Source organism: Bombina bombina, chromosome 3, assembly GCF_027579735.1.
Source record: "Bombina bombina isolate aBomBom1 chromosome 3, aBomBom1.pri, whole genome shotgun sequence".
NCBI lineage: Eukaryota > Metazoa > Chordata > Amphibia > Anura > Bombinatoridae > Bombina > Bombina bombina.
This window is the reverse complement of record NC_069501.1, coordinates 432158252-432171925: the sequence shown is the minus strand read 5'-3', so window position 1 is coordinate 432171925 and position 13674 is coordinate 432158252. Positions and strand designations below refer to the sequence as shown.

At 35.4% G+C, this 13674-nt stretch overlaps 1 protein-coding gene across 1 annotated transcript in view; it reads left to right on the top strand.

Moving 5' to 3' along the window:
- The window catches only part of LOC128653401 (protein phosphatase 1H), a 149614-nt gene extending 136185 nt beyond the window's left edge, over window positions 1-13429 (top strand). The window contains exons 7-10 of the mRNA XM_053706652.1: window positions 403-466; window positions 8115-8222; window positions 9883-10034; window positions 12294-13429. Of these exons, the coding sequence (XP_053562627.1) occupies window positions 403-466; window positions 8115-8222; window positions 9883-10034; window positions 12294-12435 (466 nt within the window). The 3' untranslated portion in view covers window positions 12436-13429. The remainder of the gene's footprint in view (window positions 1-402; window positions 467-8114; window positions 8223-9882; window positions 10035-12293) is intronic.
- The last annotated feature ends 245 nt before the right edge of the window (window positions 13430-13674 follow it).

Here is a 13674-nt window from a genome sequence, read left to right as displayed (position 1 = left end):
TAAGAACTTTGCAGGGGATAAACATTTTGTACCAAAAGGGAATGTGTTTAAAAAGGAAATTATTGAAATGGAACACTATAATGACCCTTTAACTTTCCAGTGTAATAAGGCAGTTTTTTCAATTCCTGTCCTCAGGGCAAACTAACAAGACACAATTTTTAATAACCATGATTACTGATCAGCCTATTATTTCACCTCAGTGCTGGTTCAGATATCCTGAAAATCTAGCCTGTTAGTGTGCCCTGAGGATTGGAATTGAGAAACACCAGTATAAGGAACACATTATCTTCTTTTATGTAGGTTTAATCCACAAACAGAGCATTTATGTTTACTTTACATTACTGAAATGGCAGCAATCCCCTTTGCTTTCACAAGTTTTAATAATGAACATTATTTTTTCAGGGCCTACAAAACAATTGATGTAGGAGACATGAAATTCCCACTTATCTACGGAGAGGGCAAAAAAGTAAGAGAAACAGTACAAATCTTGAATTTAAAAATTGTAGTCATATTTAAAGGGACATGAAAGCAACAATTTTTCAATTTTTCTTTCAATTCAATTTACTTCTATAAGAAAATGGACTTCATTCTATTGATATCTTTTGTTGAAAAGCAAACCTGGGTAGGCTCAGGAGAATTCACTACTGGGAGCTAGCTGGTTATTGGTTACTAACTTAAAAATTATAAATGACAAAATTAATTTGTTAGAGAAATTGCTTACTGTATGTTTAACCCTTACTAAACTCATTGCAACTCCCCAGTAATAATCAGCCAGTGGTGAGCCAACAGTGTTCTCCCGGGACCTTTTTAGTAAGAGCACCAACCCAGGTGATTTTACTGACCACCTGGCTAAAATGAACTAATATTAAAAAAAAAAATCAATGTTTATTGCACAAATTCTCATAAAACAAATTTATGTTAAATTATGCAATTTAATTTGTGCTTTAGTATATAGCAGAAAATGTTTTAACAATAGAAAGTATTACACTGCCCCCACCCGGCTACCTCATTATACCACCTGGCTGACATTTTGTTTGGAGAACACTGTATCAGCATATGCATGTAGCCACCAATAGCCAGCCATGCCCTGAAGTTGCAACATGTTTCAGCTTCTCAAGCAAGTTTTTAATTGTGTTTAACTGTTTCTGAGGGTTTAACACCTAGTAAGGAAGGAAACTAATGCAACCTTTCCAGAGTATGTATTTTTTCCATTGAATGTCCCTTTAAATAGCATAAATGAATACATTGAATGTCCCTTTAAATTGCATATATGAATACATTGCTTAACATTTCAAGAAGTACCAATAGAATAATAGAAATGCAGGAACTGTTGTATCATATACTACATAAAGTATATATTTTGTCATGTTTTATATTTTCCAATTTGACACTGATGTGTGTTTTGTTCTTTGTCAAAAAATAATAATTCAAAATTGATTTGAAAGAGATAAACACACAGACAATTATTCTATTTATATATAGGTATATATATATTTATACCTGTCTGTGTGTGTATATATATATATATTTATACCTGTCTGTGTGTGTATATATATATATATATATATATATATAAAACAACAATTCAAATTATGGGGAGGCGAAAAGGGAGTTTAAAATTCTCCATTAAATACAAAATATAGAGAAAATAACTAATTGTGTAAACCATTTACAAATCTTAACAAGTCAGAAGACTTGCTTTAAAACCAGAAACTCTCTGACAACACTGTTTCCAATTTAGCCAAGGAATCTGGGTAAGTTATGTAAATGAGGTTCACAATGACTCACTTTTAGCCTGTTTTTTAAAGACAGACTTGCCTTTATTTATGCCATAGCATTGCTGCATTACACAGCTTTGATACTTAACTAGGGTTAGGACAGTGATTTAGACCAATCCCACGACAGCTGTTTAATGTTGTTGCCACTAATCAACTGGGAGTAGGTTAAATCACTGCTTGGTAAAGTTCATTTGTGGGGGAAATTCAACAACAATTAAAATTATGGGGAGGCGAAAAGTGAGTTTAAAATCCTCCACTAAATACAAAATATAGAGAAAATAACTCATTGTGTAAACCATTTACAAATCTAAACAAGTCAGAAAACTTGCTTTAAAACCAGAAACTCACTGACAACACTGTTTCCAATGCAGCAAAGGAATCTGGGTAAGATATGCAAATGAGGTTCACAATGAGGTTCTGTCTTTAAAAAGCAGGCTAAAAGTAAAAAAGTGAGTCATTGTGAACCTCATTTGCATATCTTACCCAGATTCCTTTTCTGCATTGGAAACAGTGTTGTCAGAGATTTTCTGGTTTTAAAGCAAGTCTTCTGACTTATTTAGATTTGTAAATGGTTTACACAATGAGTTATTTTCTCTATATTTTGTATTTAGTGGAGGATTTTAAACTCACTTTTCGCCTCCCCATAATTTTAATTGTTGTTGAATTTCCCCCAGAAATGAACTTTACCAAACAGTCATTTAACTTACTCCCAGCTGCTAAGTGGCAAAAATATTGAACAGTAGTAAGACAAAAGAAGAGAGGCGCACAAATGTGTGTATCAATCGGTACAATTCGGCATGAGCCGAATTGTACTGATTGATACACACATTTGTGCACCTCTCTTCTTTTGTCTTACTACCTTTCAGCAAACATGTTTTCCATTCTGGGATTGTTGTGGAGAGTGCAGCCGTGAGAAAGTGTTCCTAATCTTGAGACCTATTGGGACTTCCAGGATTTCTAGGAGCCTACATTCAACATCCACCTATTATGGACATTTAACCCATGCCATTTAATGAGGTTCCACTTTTCATTATAAATAATTGTGATTACACATTGTATTTGGTGATTGAATAGTGTTTTAGACATTCTTGTTATTTATTGAGGTTACCTTCCGTTTATTTATTTTTTCTTATTCGTTGTGTACAAAGAGCGCCCTCTGGTGACCTAGGTCATTTAAAAATACTAAACAGCTGTTCTGGGACTGGTCCAAATGACTGTACTAACCCTAGCTAAGCATCAAAGCTGTGTAATGCAGCAGTGATATGGCATAAAGGGAAGTCTGACTTTAAAAAGCAGGCTAAAAGTAAAATAGTGAGTCATTATGAATAGTGATGTGAAGTTCGGTTCATCCTGATGAATCGGTTCATTACTGACAGTTCGATTAACTGAACCAGTTCATGAACCGATTCATCAGTTCACCTACTCTAATTAACCAGGATCTAATAACACCAGCTCGAAGGGGCACCCTGCAGGGTCACAGTAATGCGGTGGTATTCAGGGGTTCAAAGGGTTAACCTTGTAGTTATTTGGGAATCTGCCAGAAAGAATCGATGGTTTATTAAAGGGCCACTGTAAGTAAATATTTTCTATGCCTGTTACTAACTAACTACCCCAAATACGCTTTTTATCAATAGCATTTCATTAACATATCTCTACCGTATATCAGAAAACTTGTCTGCAAATGTAATTGTTTTCCAAACCCACTCTGTGGGTATTCTTTGCTCTGTACCAATCCGTTTACAATACCTAGGTTACAAAATGGCGCTTTAAACACAAAGTTATTGGTTTAAGTATTTTGAACACACAGTGCTTAAAATAGTGGGCAGGATAACGTGACATCATCGGCGAATAAAAGATATAACTTTTAGAAGGTTATGAAACTTCGTTTTGGAGAAAATATAGGTCAGTAGGTTTTAATTAATGTTTATTAACTTTAATATGTTAGTTGTTTAGCTTAAAAATTATAACAGAAAGTAATCCTTTAAGAGAACACCGTATCGTTATAGTTAATGTAATTGGGACACTTTAATTCTGGGTTGTTGCTTTTCTATGACATGGGCAGTTTAGAATGAGCAGGTTAATATGGCTGGGAGCATAACAATGATGGATGTATTATGTTGTAAATAGACGCGCGTTCTAATTGGAGGTAAAGTATAGCAGGGCTATTCCGTCTCCCCTATTCTAGCTGCATTGGTCCTGTGCGCTCCCAGCCATATTAACCCGCTCATTCTAAACTGCCCATGTCATAGAAAAGCAACAACCCAGAATTAAAGTGTCCCATTTACATTAACTATAACGATACGGTGTTCTCTTAATAAACCATCGATTCCTTCTGGCAGATTCCCAAATAACTACAAGGTTAACCCTTTGAACCCCTGAATACCACCGCATTACTGTGACCCTGCAGGGTGCCCCCTTCGAGCTAGTGCTATTAGAGCTGTGAAAGGGGTGGAAAATGGACATTGTTTACAGGGTTAACAGGGGGTCCTTAGGGTTAATTTGCAATGCTCACTCTAGCCTAGGATCATATATATGAGTGCTGTGCTGTTGAATCAGTGTACTGAATCAGTGTACTGTGTACTGTTAACTCAGTGATTCATTAGCAACTGAGTGATTCATAGCAGAACCAGAGTTATAACACAGTTGCTAATGAATCACTGAGTTAACAGTACACAGTACACTGATTCAACAGCATGTAATATGATCCTAGAGTGAGTCTCAGTGATTCATAGCAGAAGCAGAGTTATAACAGAGACCTCACTCTAGGATCATATTACATGCTGCCTGTCTGACTGAGCTGACTCAGGAACTGAACTGTTACAAACGAATCAGTTCAGTCTGGTGAACCGATTCATACAGTTCAGTAAAAAGAACCAGTTCAAATGAACGATTCGTTCATGAACTGTACATCACTAATTGTGAACCTCAATTTGCATATCTTACCCAGAGTCCTTTGCTGCATTGGAAACAGTGTTGTCAGAGAGTTTCTGGTTTTAAAGCAAGTCTTCTGACTTGTTTAGATTTGTAAATGGTTTACACAATGAGTTATTTTCTCTCTATATATACATACATACACATAATTGGTTTTGTTATACAATAAAATATCCATTTTAGCTTACATAACATTCCTGTAAAAAAAGAAAAACAACAATTAAAATTATGGGGAGGCGAAAAGTGAGTTTAAAATCCTCCACTAAATACAAAATATAGAGAAAATAACTCGTGTAAACCATTTACAAATCTAAACAAGTCAGAAAACTTGCTTTTAAAACCAGAAACTCACTGACAACACTGTTTCCAATGCAGCAAAGGAATCTGGGTAAGATATGCAAATGAGGTTCACAATGAGGTTCTGTCTTTAAAAAGCAGGCTAAAAGTAAAAAAGTGAGTCATTGTGAACCTCATTTGCATATCTTACCCAGATTCCCTTTGCTGCATTGGAAACAGTGTTGTCAGAGAGTTTCTGGTTTTAAAGCAAGTCTTCTGACTTGTTTAGATTTGTAAATGGTTTACACAATGAGTTATTTTCTCTATATTTTGTATTTAGTGGAGGATTTTAAACTCACTTTTCGCCTCCCCATAATTTTAATTGTTGTTGAATTTCCCCCAGAAATGAACTTTACCAAACAGTGATTTAACCTACTCCCAGCTAATGAGTGGCAAAAACATTAAACAGTTGTCTAAATGGTCTAAAACACTGTACTAACCCTAACTAAGCATCAAAGTTGTGTAATGCAGCAGTGATATGGCATAAAAGGAAGTCTGTCTTTAAAAAGAATGCTAAATAGTAAAATAGTGAGTCATTGTAAACCTTATTTGCATATCTTACCCAGAGTCCTTTGCTGCATTGGAAACAGTGTTGTCAGAGAGTTTCTGGTTTTAAAGTAAGTCTTCTGACTTGTTTAGATTTGTAAATGGTTTACACAATGAGTTATTTTCTCTCTATATATATATTTGTTTTGTTATACAATAAAATATCCATTTTAGCTTACATAACATTCCTGTAAAAAAAGAAAAACAGGATATTTGTCACAAGTATAATTATTAAAACAGGATATTTGTCACAAGTATTAATTATCTAAAAATGATGGCTGTTTAAGCCCCCCCCCCCCCCCCCCCCCCCCCCCCCCCCCCCCCCCCCATGTCATGAACTGGCACTTAATTGCTGACAGATCTATATAATCATGCTTGAATGATAACACATCTTCAATTTCCAATGTTTCACAGCTTTAATTCAGATGTTTAAAAAAAAAGAACAGGGATGTTACAAAAAATGTTTAAAAATACTAGTATGAAGCGTTTCAGTTTATATTGTAGTTATAGATTCAGGAGAGCTGAAAGTATATTCATGAAGAATACATCCCTATAAGCTTTTTATACTGTGTTCCCAGATTAAGACTGCTATTGTCATCAAAATATGTCTAAAATAGATTCAAAGGGATATAAAATCCAATTTTTCTTTCATGATTCAGATAGCGCATGCAATTTTAAGCAACTTTCTCATTTACTCCAATTATCAATTTATCCTCGTTCTCTTGGTATCTTTATTTGAAAAGCAGTAATGTAAGCTTACGGGCCGGCCTATTTTTGGTTCAGCACCTGGATATGCATGCTCTATCTAAATCATAAAAGAAGAAAAAAAAATTGGGTTTCATATCCCTTTGATAAATATATTGCAAATTTTTTTTTTTTTTTTTTTTTTTTTTTTTTAAAACAAGCTTTATTGAAATAAAGAAAAAAGCATACATCAATCCTTGTACAATCAGTCATACATTGTTTTAAAGATTTCAACAAATGTTAGGCAACTTAGGTATTAGCTAATACATCTGCAGAATAATGTATACTGTAATTCTATAACTGGGAATTAGGAACATAGAGGTTGAATGTTTATTAGTGTCCAAGTCTATGATAATGGGGATTTCCTTTCCCAGCCTTTGAGCTTGCATTTTTAAATGTTAGTTCTAACTTGTCTCCTCCCCTGTCTTTTTCCCTTCTCGTCTTCTCTCTTTCCCCCTTTCCTTTAGAGGTTTTATTGAGATTGAGAGAAACAGCTTATAAACATGACCAAACATAATACCTTTTGTAGGAACAATAACTCTGAGGAACAACAAATGTACAAAGAATAACTTTTTATAAGAGAGATGCAGCCATAGAAAAGGCATCCAATAATATGGTTTGGTGTAAACATGTGGATCCCAGCTATGGCACCTGGGTACACTATCCAGTTAGGAGGCACCCAATAGAGCTAACTCAGTTCACATCTAGCCTCCCACTCAATCCAGTTGGCCCCCCCTATTTCATCCTGGCTATATATTGCAAATGTTTTGTTAATACGTTGGGATAAAGGATCCTCCATTTTGCAATATTAAAATATCCTTCAAACTGTACAGAGCAGAATCCTTTGCTGTCCTGTGTTTATTGTATTCATTCTCCTGCTGTATCGTGGCATATTGATTTGGTGCAATTTGTGTTTTACCTTATTGAGTTGATCTTAATATCACATGTGACTTATGAGACAATTTCAACAAATTTTTTATATTTGATAGAAAGCTCTAAATTATGCATTGGTTTTAACACGTTTTTAGCTGAATGTGTGGGGAGACCCAGTAGTTTATGGATTGCTAAACCCTTAGTTGACAGCAAGGAATGTAGTGGTTTCCATAGCAATACAGTCTTTTTTGGGTTAAAGGTAAAATAATTGTTGAGTAGTCTGCAAGAGAAGGAAGGAGGTGATGATTAGAAAGTGTGGGCTTAGGATATTGGCAGAATAGAGTGAGCAGTAAAGAGAGTTTTTAGAGATAAGATTTGGGAGGCAGTAATGTTAAAGGAACATTGTAATTGTTATATAAATTAGATTTTGACCATAGCATGTTAGCAACATGTTTTAACAGAGTTTGAGTGCCTCATGTCACTTCATAGATCAGTGCCTTCTGCCCATCTCCTCTGTGCTGATTGCAGATTCATGAAGCACACGTTTGACTATCAATAAAGTTGGCCCATGCTGTGTATGCACCAATCAGCTTCTCTGTATGCTGTGAGGTTGGTGCCAGGGGTGTGCAGAAGGTGCCAATCTTGGAGTTAGAAGGCAAGTTAGCCCACACTGTGTATGCGCCAATCAGCTTATCTGTATGCTGAGAGGATAGTGCCAGGGGTGTGAAGAAGGTGCCAATCTTGGAGTTAGAAAGCTGCGCCGATTGGTAAGTACTGAAAATTAGGCAGCATTATGGAGACAAAGTGCACTATTTTGCACATTCTGCATTTGATGTTGAAGCAAATTATAAAAGATATCCTGTTGCATTTGTTCGGTGCCTAATATTAATGTTTTTGGGGTGACAGGCTAGAGTTATGGCCACCATCGGAGTAACACGGGGTCTTGGAGACCATGATCTTAAAGTCTTTAATTCGAACATCTATATCAAGCCTTTCCTGTCATGCACACCAGATGTAAGTAATCTATACACATTAGATGTTAATGTTTGCTTTGTTTTGCTTTCATTTGCAAGTTTGTCTACAATACTACAGCAAATTATTTTTTGGGATTGATCACAGTCCTTCAGAAAAGCTTATAAAATGATTAGATAAACTCTTCCAATGGGTTGTTATCAACCCCTTTTTAAGGGCCCTGTCTACCACTGCCCAGTTTACTGTATAATGGTGTATATCCTTTCATCATTGCCCTGTAATGTGTTATTCATGTTTGCAACTAAATTATAGAAGTCCAGAAAAAAAGCATACTTTTTATACACTCTATTAAAAAGGGTAAAAATAATTTAATTTAAATAAATAAATGTGGCTTTTCACAATGTTGTAGCATTAATCGCATACATTCATAGGCAATCATAGGTAATGCAGGAATCGACAGATGCCCTCCCCTGTATTGTAAAATTGGTTTCCCCTTTATGTGTTTACAATTAATGTTTATAGCAGCTGCAGAGTATAAAATATATTAGAAATTGCTCCTTTAGCTTATTTTTATAGGAAATAGCTCTTTTGCTCCTTTTAAATGGACTGAACATACAGAAATAGCTAATATCCTTATCTATCTATTTATACACCCATGCCTCCTCATCTCCTCAAATGGTTTCCTGATGATTCTTGTTTATATAGTTTTGTTTTTTTTCGAAAGAACACCAAATTAGACATATTTTCAGTGTTTGTGGTGGTTTTGTTAAATAACAAAATAAAGGTAAAGGAGCTGTGTTATCAATTAAATACACTCTAGCAGGTAAAATAGATCTTTGGGAACATATTAAAGGGGATACATTTTTACAGTACAATTTACCCTTAAGAATGAGTTTTTTTGTTTTTGTATCTAATTCGTCTCAATCCAAAATAACCCCCAGAACAGAAGAAGATATTCTTTTCCCCTCCTGCCCTGTAAGCAGTTTGACGACTCAAGCTTGGCACCACTGTTCTTTAAGTTTTGGTTTTTTTACACAAACCAAGAAGATCACATTAGCTTGGTGTCCCATAATTCCATATTGCAAGTACTAAAGTTTTTTTACTAAACAATTTCATTAGTCCCTAGCCAGTATCATAGTGGCCACTACTGTACTTGACATTCATATTGAATTTGTACTTAGTCAATATTAAACATTCATGATTCAACTAGAGTTCAACTCTACCGTTTTACTTCTATTATTATTATCATCTTTTGGTATCCTAGTTCCTTTCTATGAGAGCATTCTGAGGTAGGCTTAAACTGTGCACAATTCTTCAGCACTATATGTATCACATTGTTTTAAACATTGTTGCAAACACTGCTGCCATATAATGCTCAAAACACGCGCACACTCATGAGCATACCTAAGTATGCTCTCATGGGGGGACTTTGGTTCAGCAAAGGATATAAAAAGAAAGAGGTAATTATGGTGTGTATATATCCTTCCCTTCTTGACCCATATTTTTGGCCATGAAGTACAATAAGAAAAGATACGTCATCTGTGTCCAACATATGAGTGTCAAACAGATTATTTTCAGTAGTGGGGCGGGTGTGCGTTCATTTAATTAAAGGAAAAAAATATATATACTTCTTTATAAACATACATCAAATTAGCAATTATATAGCTTGATAACTGCCAGAAACCTACGTTTCACTCTACAGGTTAGAGTTTATGACCTCACAGACTGTGAGCACAGCGCTGATGATGTCATGGTGATGGGAACCGACGGCCTGTGGGATGTCATCAGTGACACAGAAGTGGCTGACGTTGTTCAAAGAGTTTTTTCAGTGCATGGACCTGACAAATCAAATAGGTAAAGGAAGACGTTTTTCTGTGAAACTGCAAATAAAGTAGCATATTATCAAAGTAATTTCTCTATGTGTGAATAGCATATATCCACACTAAGCACTGTCATCTTTTTTTAGCACTGTTTATAAGGTTAAGTGAATTAAGGTCAGTTCAGTGATAAATCTGATCTAAGTAATCACTAATTAATGTTGCAGGGTTATGTGAATTTCACCAGACTTCAGTTTGATTGACGTACTTCATCCTCAGGTGGGGACCTGGAATAAGCCCCATTTACTTGAATACTTTAAATTCCTATGTTCTTTTTTTTATATACAGGGAGTGCAGAATTATTAGGCAAGTTGTATTTTTGAGGATTAATTTTATTATTGAACAACAACCATGTTCTAAATTAACCCAAAAAACTCATTAATATCAAAGCTGAATAGTTTTGTAAGCAGTTTTTAGTTTGTTTTTAGTTATAGCTATTTTAGGGGGATATCTGTGTGTGCAGGTGACTATTACTGTGCATAATTATTAGGCAACTTAACAAAAAACAAATATATACCCATTTCAATTATTTATTTTTACCAGTGAAACCAATATAACATCTCAACATTCACAAATATACATTTCTGACATTCAAAAACAAAACAAAAACAAATCAGTGACCAATATAGCCACCTTTCTTTGCAAGGACACTCAAAAGCCTGCCATCCATGGATTCTGTCAGTGTTTTGATCTGTTAACCATCAACATTGCGTGCAGCAGCAACCACAGCCTCCCAGACACTGTTCAGAGAGGTGTACTGTTTTCCCTCCTTGTAAATCTCACATTTGATGATGGACCACAGGTTCTCAATGGGGTTCAGATCAGGTGAACAAGGAGGCCATGTCATTAGATTTTCTTTATTTATACCCTTTCTTTCCAGCCAGGCTGTGGAGTACTTGGACGCGTGTGATGGAGCATTGTCCTGCATGAAAATCATGTTTTTCTTGAAGGATGCAGACTTCTTCCTGTACCACTGCTTGAAGAAGGTGTCTTCCAGAAACTGGCAGTAGGACTGAGAGTTGAGCTTGACTCCATCCTCAACCCGAAAAGGCCCCACAAGCTCATCTTTGATGATACCAGCCCAAACCAGTACTCCACCTTCACCTTGCTGGCGTCTGAGTCGGACTGGAGCTCTCTGCCCTTTACCAATCCAGCCACGGGCCCATCCATCTGGCCCATCAAGACTCACTCTCATTTCATCAGTCCATAAAACCTTAGAAAAATCAGTCTTGAGATATTTCTTGGCCCAGTCTTGACGTTTCAGCTTGTGTGTCTTGTTCAGTGGTGGTCGTCTTTCAGCCTTTCTTACCTTGGCCATGTCTCTGAGTATTGCACACCTTGTGCTTTTGGGCACTCCAGTGATGTTGCAGCTCTGAAATATGGCCAAACTGGTGGCATCTTGGCAGCTGCACGCTTGACTTTTCTCAGTTCATGGGCAGTTATTTTGCGCCTTGGTTTTTCCACACGCTTCTTGCGACCCTGTTGACTATTTTGAATGAAACTCTTGATTGTTCGATGATCACGCTTCAGAAGCTTTGCAATTTTAAGAGTGCTGCATCCCTCTGCAAGATATCTCACTATTTTTGACTTTTCTGAGCCTGTCAAGTCCTTCTTTTGACCCATTTTGCCAAAGGAAAGGAAGTTGCCTAATAATTATGCACACCTGATGTAGGGTGTTGATGTCATTAGACCACACCCCTTCTCATTACAGAGATGCACATCACCTAATATGCTTAATTGGTAGTAGGCTTTCGAGCCTATACAGCTTGGAGTAAGACAACATGCATAAAGAGGATGATGTGGTCAAAATACTCATTTACCTAATAATTCTGCACTCCCTGTATATATATATATATATATATATATATATATATATATATATATATATATATATATATATATATATATATATAAATATAATATATGCTATATCTGTATCTATACCTGTTTATATGCCTATATATAGGTATAGATATACTGTATATTTTACAAAAAAATTAACTACTGAATAATCTATTTGCTGTGTGATTGTCCCTTGTCAGCCAGTGAGCTGCAGAGTCCCAGGACACAATCCCAAACTTTCTGTTAGATTGTCTAAATTAAAACCACTTTAATTCTACTGTTTTTCATAACATGCTCTTTCTTATATATACCAAAAAGGGTACTCTCTTTTATCATAAGAATAAATAGAATATGTTGGTGCAATCTAATATTTAATAAGTAATTTGTCTTTCAGATATAACCTTGTGGCACAAGAACTTGTCCTTCATACCAGAGGCGTTCTTAAGGAAAATAGCTGGAGATTACCTAATGGTGGCCTAGGGTCAGGAGATGACATATCTGTTTTTGTAATTCCTTTGGCTGGACATAGCACTTGAAGATACCACAGAACAGAAAGGAATATCATAAAACCATCACTGACATTTAATACTAACAGATACCGAAGAAACTGCACAACCAAGAGCAATAATCATCTAAAATGTTTTAAAGCTTTTCTTTTTCAAGGTATCTGTTTTCTCAATTGAAAAAAACTAAAATAAATTTTCAAAACCTATAACAAATCTTTAAATATTTTAAATTATTCTGCAGAAATGGCAAAAAAACAGTTCACTGGAAGATGAACCAAATTGCATTGCAAAGTCTATAACTCAAAATGCGTCATAAAAGGGCAGGAAGAAAAACATTTTTGATTTTCATAATTCTATATGATAAAAATGCTGCATGTCAAACTTTCTGAACATTCTAACCATCATTTCTGCACTTTTGAGGAGCTCAGGTTTTGTGCGCATCAATGATAAATTGACTCTTACTATAACCCTGTTGATATGGTTGAAAGGAAACCAATTTTTTTGCTAATTTCTTTTAGAACTTTGTCCATGATAGATCCTGCAGAAATAAAATCCAATATGATGTAGCTTAAAGGTGTCAGTTTCCTTTAAGTCTGATGTTTGTCGACTTGTTACAAGTCCTGCTGAAGATGTGCCTCTTTGTTTATTTAACTGGAAGTTTTCACTTTTAAAATGTGACTTTTGGGACGTTAAATAAATATTAAACAACCTGTGATTATAATATAAATGTTTTAATAATACCAGTAGCATTATACTTTCATTATTTATGTTGTCCTCATTTCTGTAATTTAATTTCCAATTCCTGATAAAAAATAAAGTGCAGACTCAACACTGCTATATAACACAGTCATTGGTTGCACTCTCTTGTGGCCTATCTATAATTGGCCTCAGCAGAGAAGGAAACCTAGGTTACAACATGGCAGTGCCTGATGTTTTATGGATACTACAATTGTATACTTAAGTTTTCAATATTTAAACAACTAACATAATTTAAAAAAATAAATAAAGTTGTATATTATCCTCAGACTACTTTTTTCCTTTGAATACCTGATTCTTAACCCCCTATAAGGCAATACCTTCCTCAGTTAACACACATCAACACAGAAGTACATTATAAAAGGCCACAACTTGTTTTTAATAATTGTGAAACAACAAAAACATAGCAACAATAAATAACCTCAGCAGGGCTTACCCACCAAAAAACCTAAATTGTTCCCACATAGCTTCAATCCCTGAAATCCAAAAGCTCTCCCATGCAAGCAGGAGGTA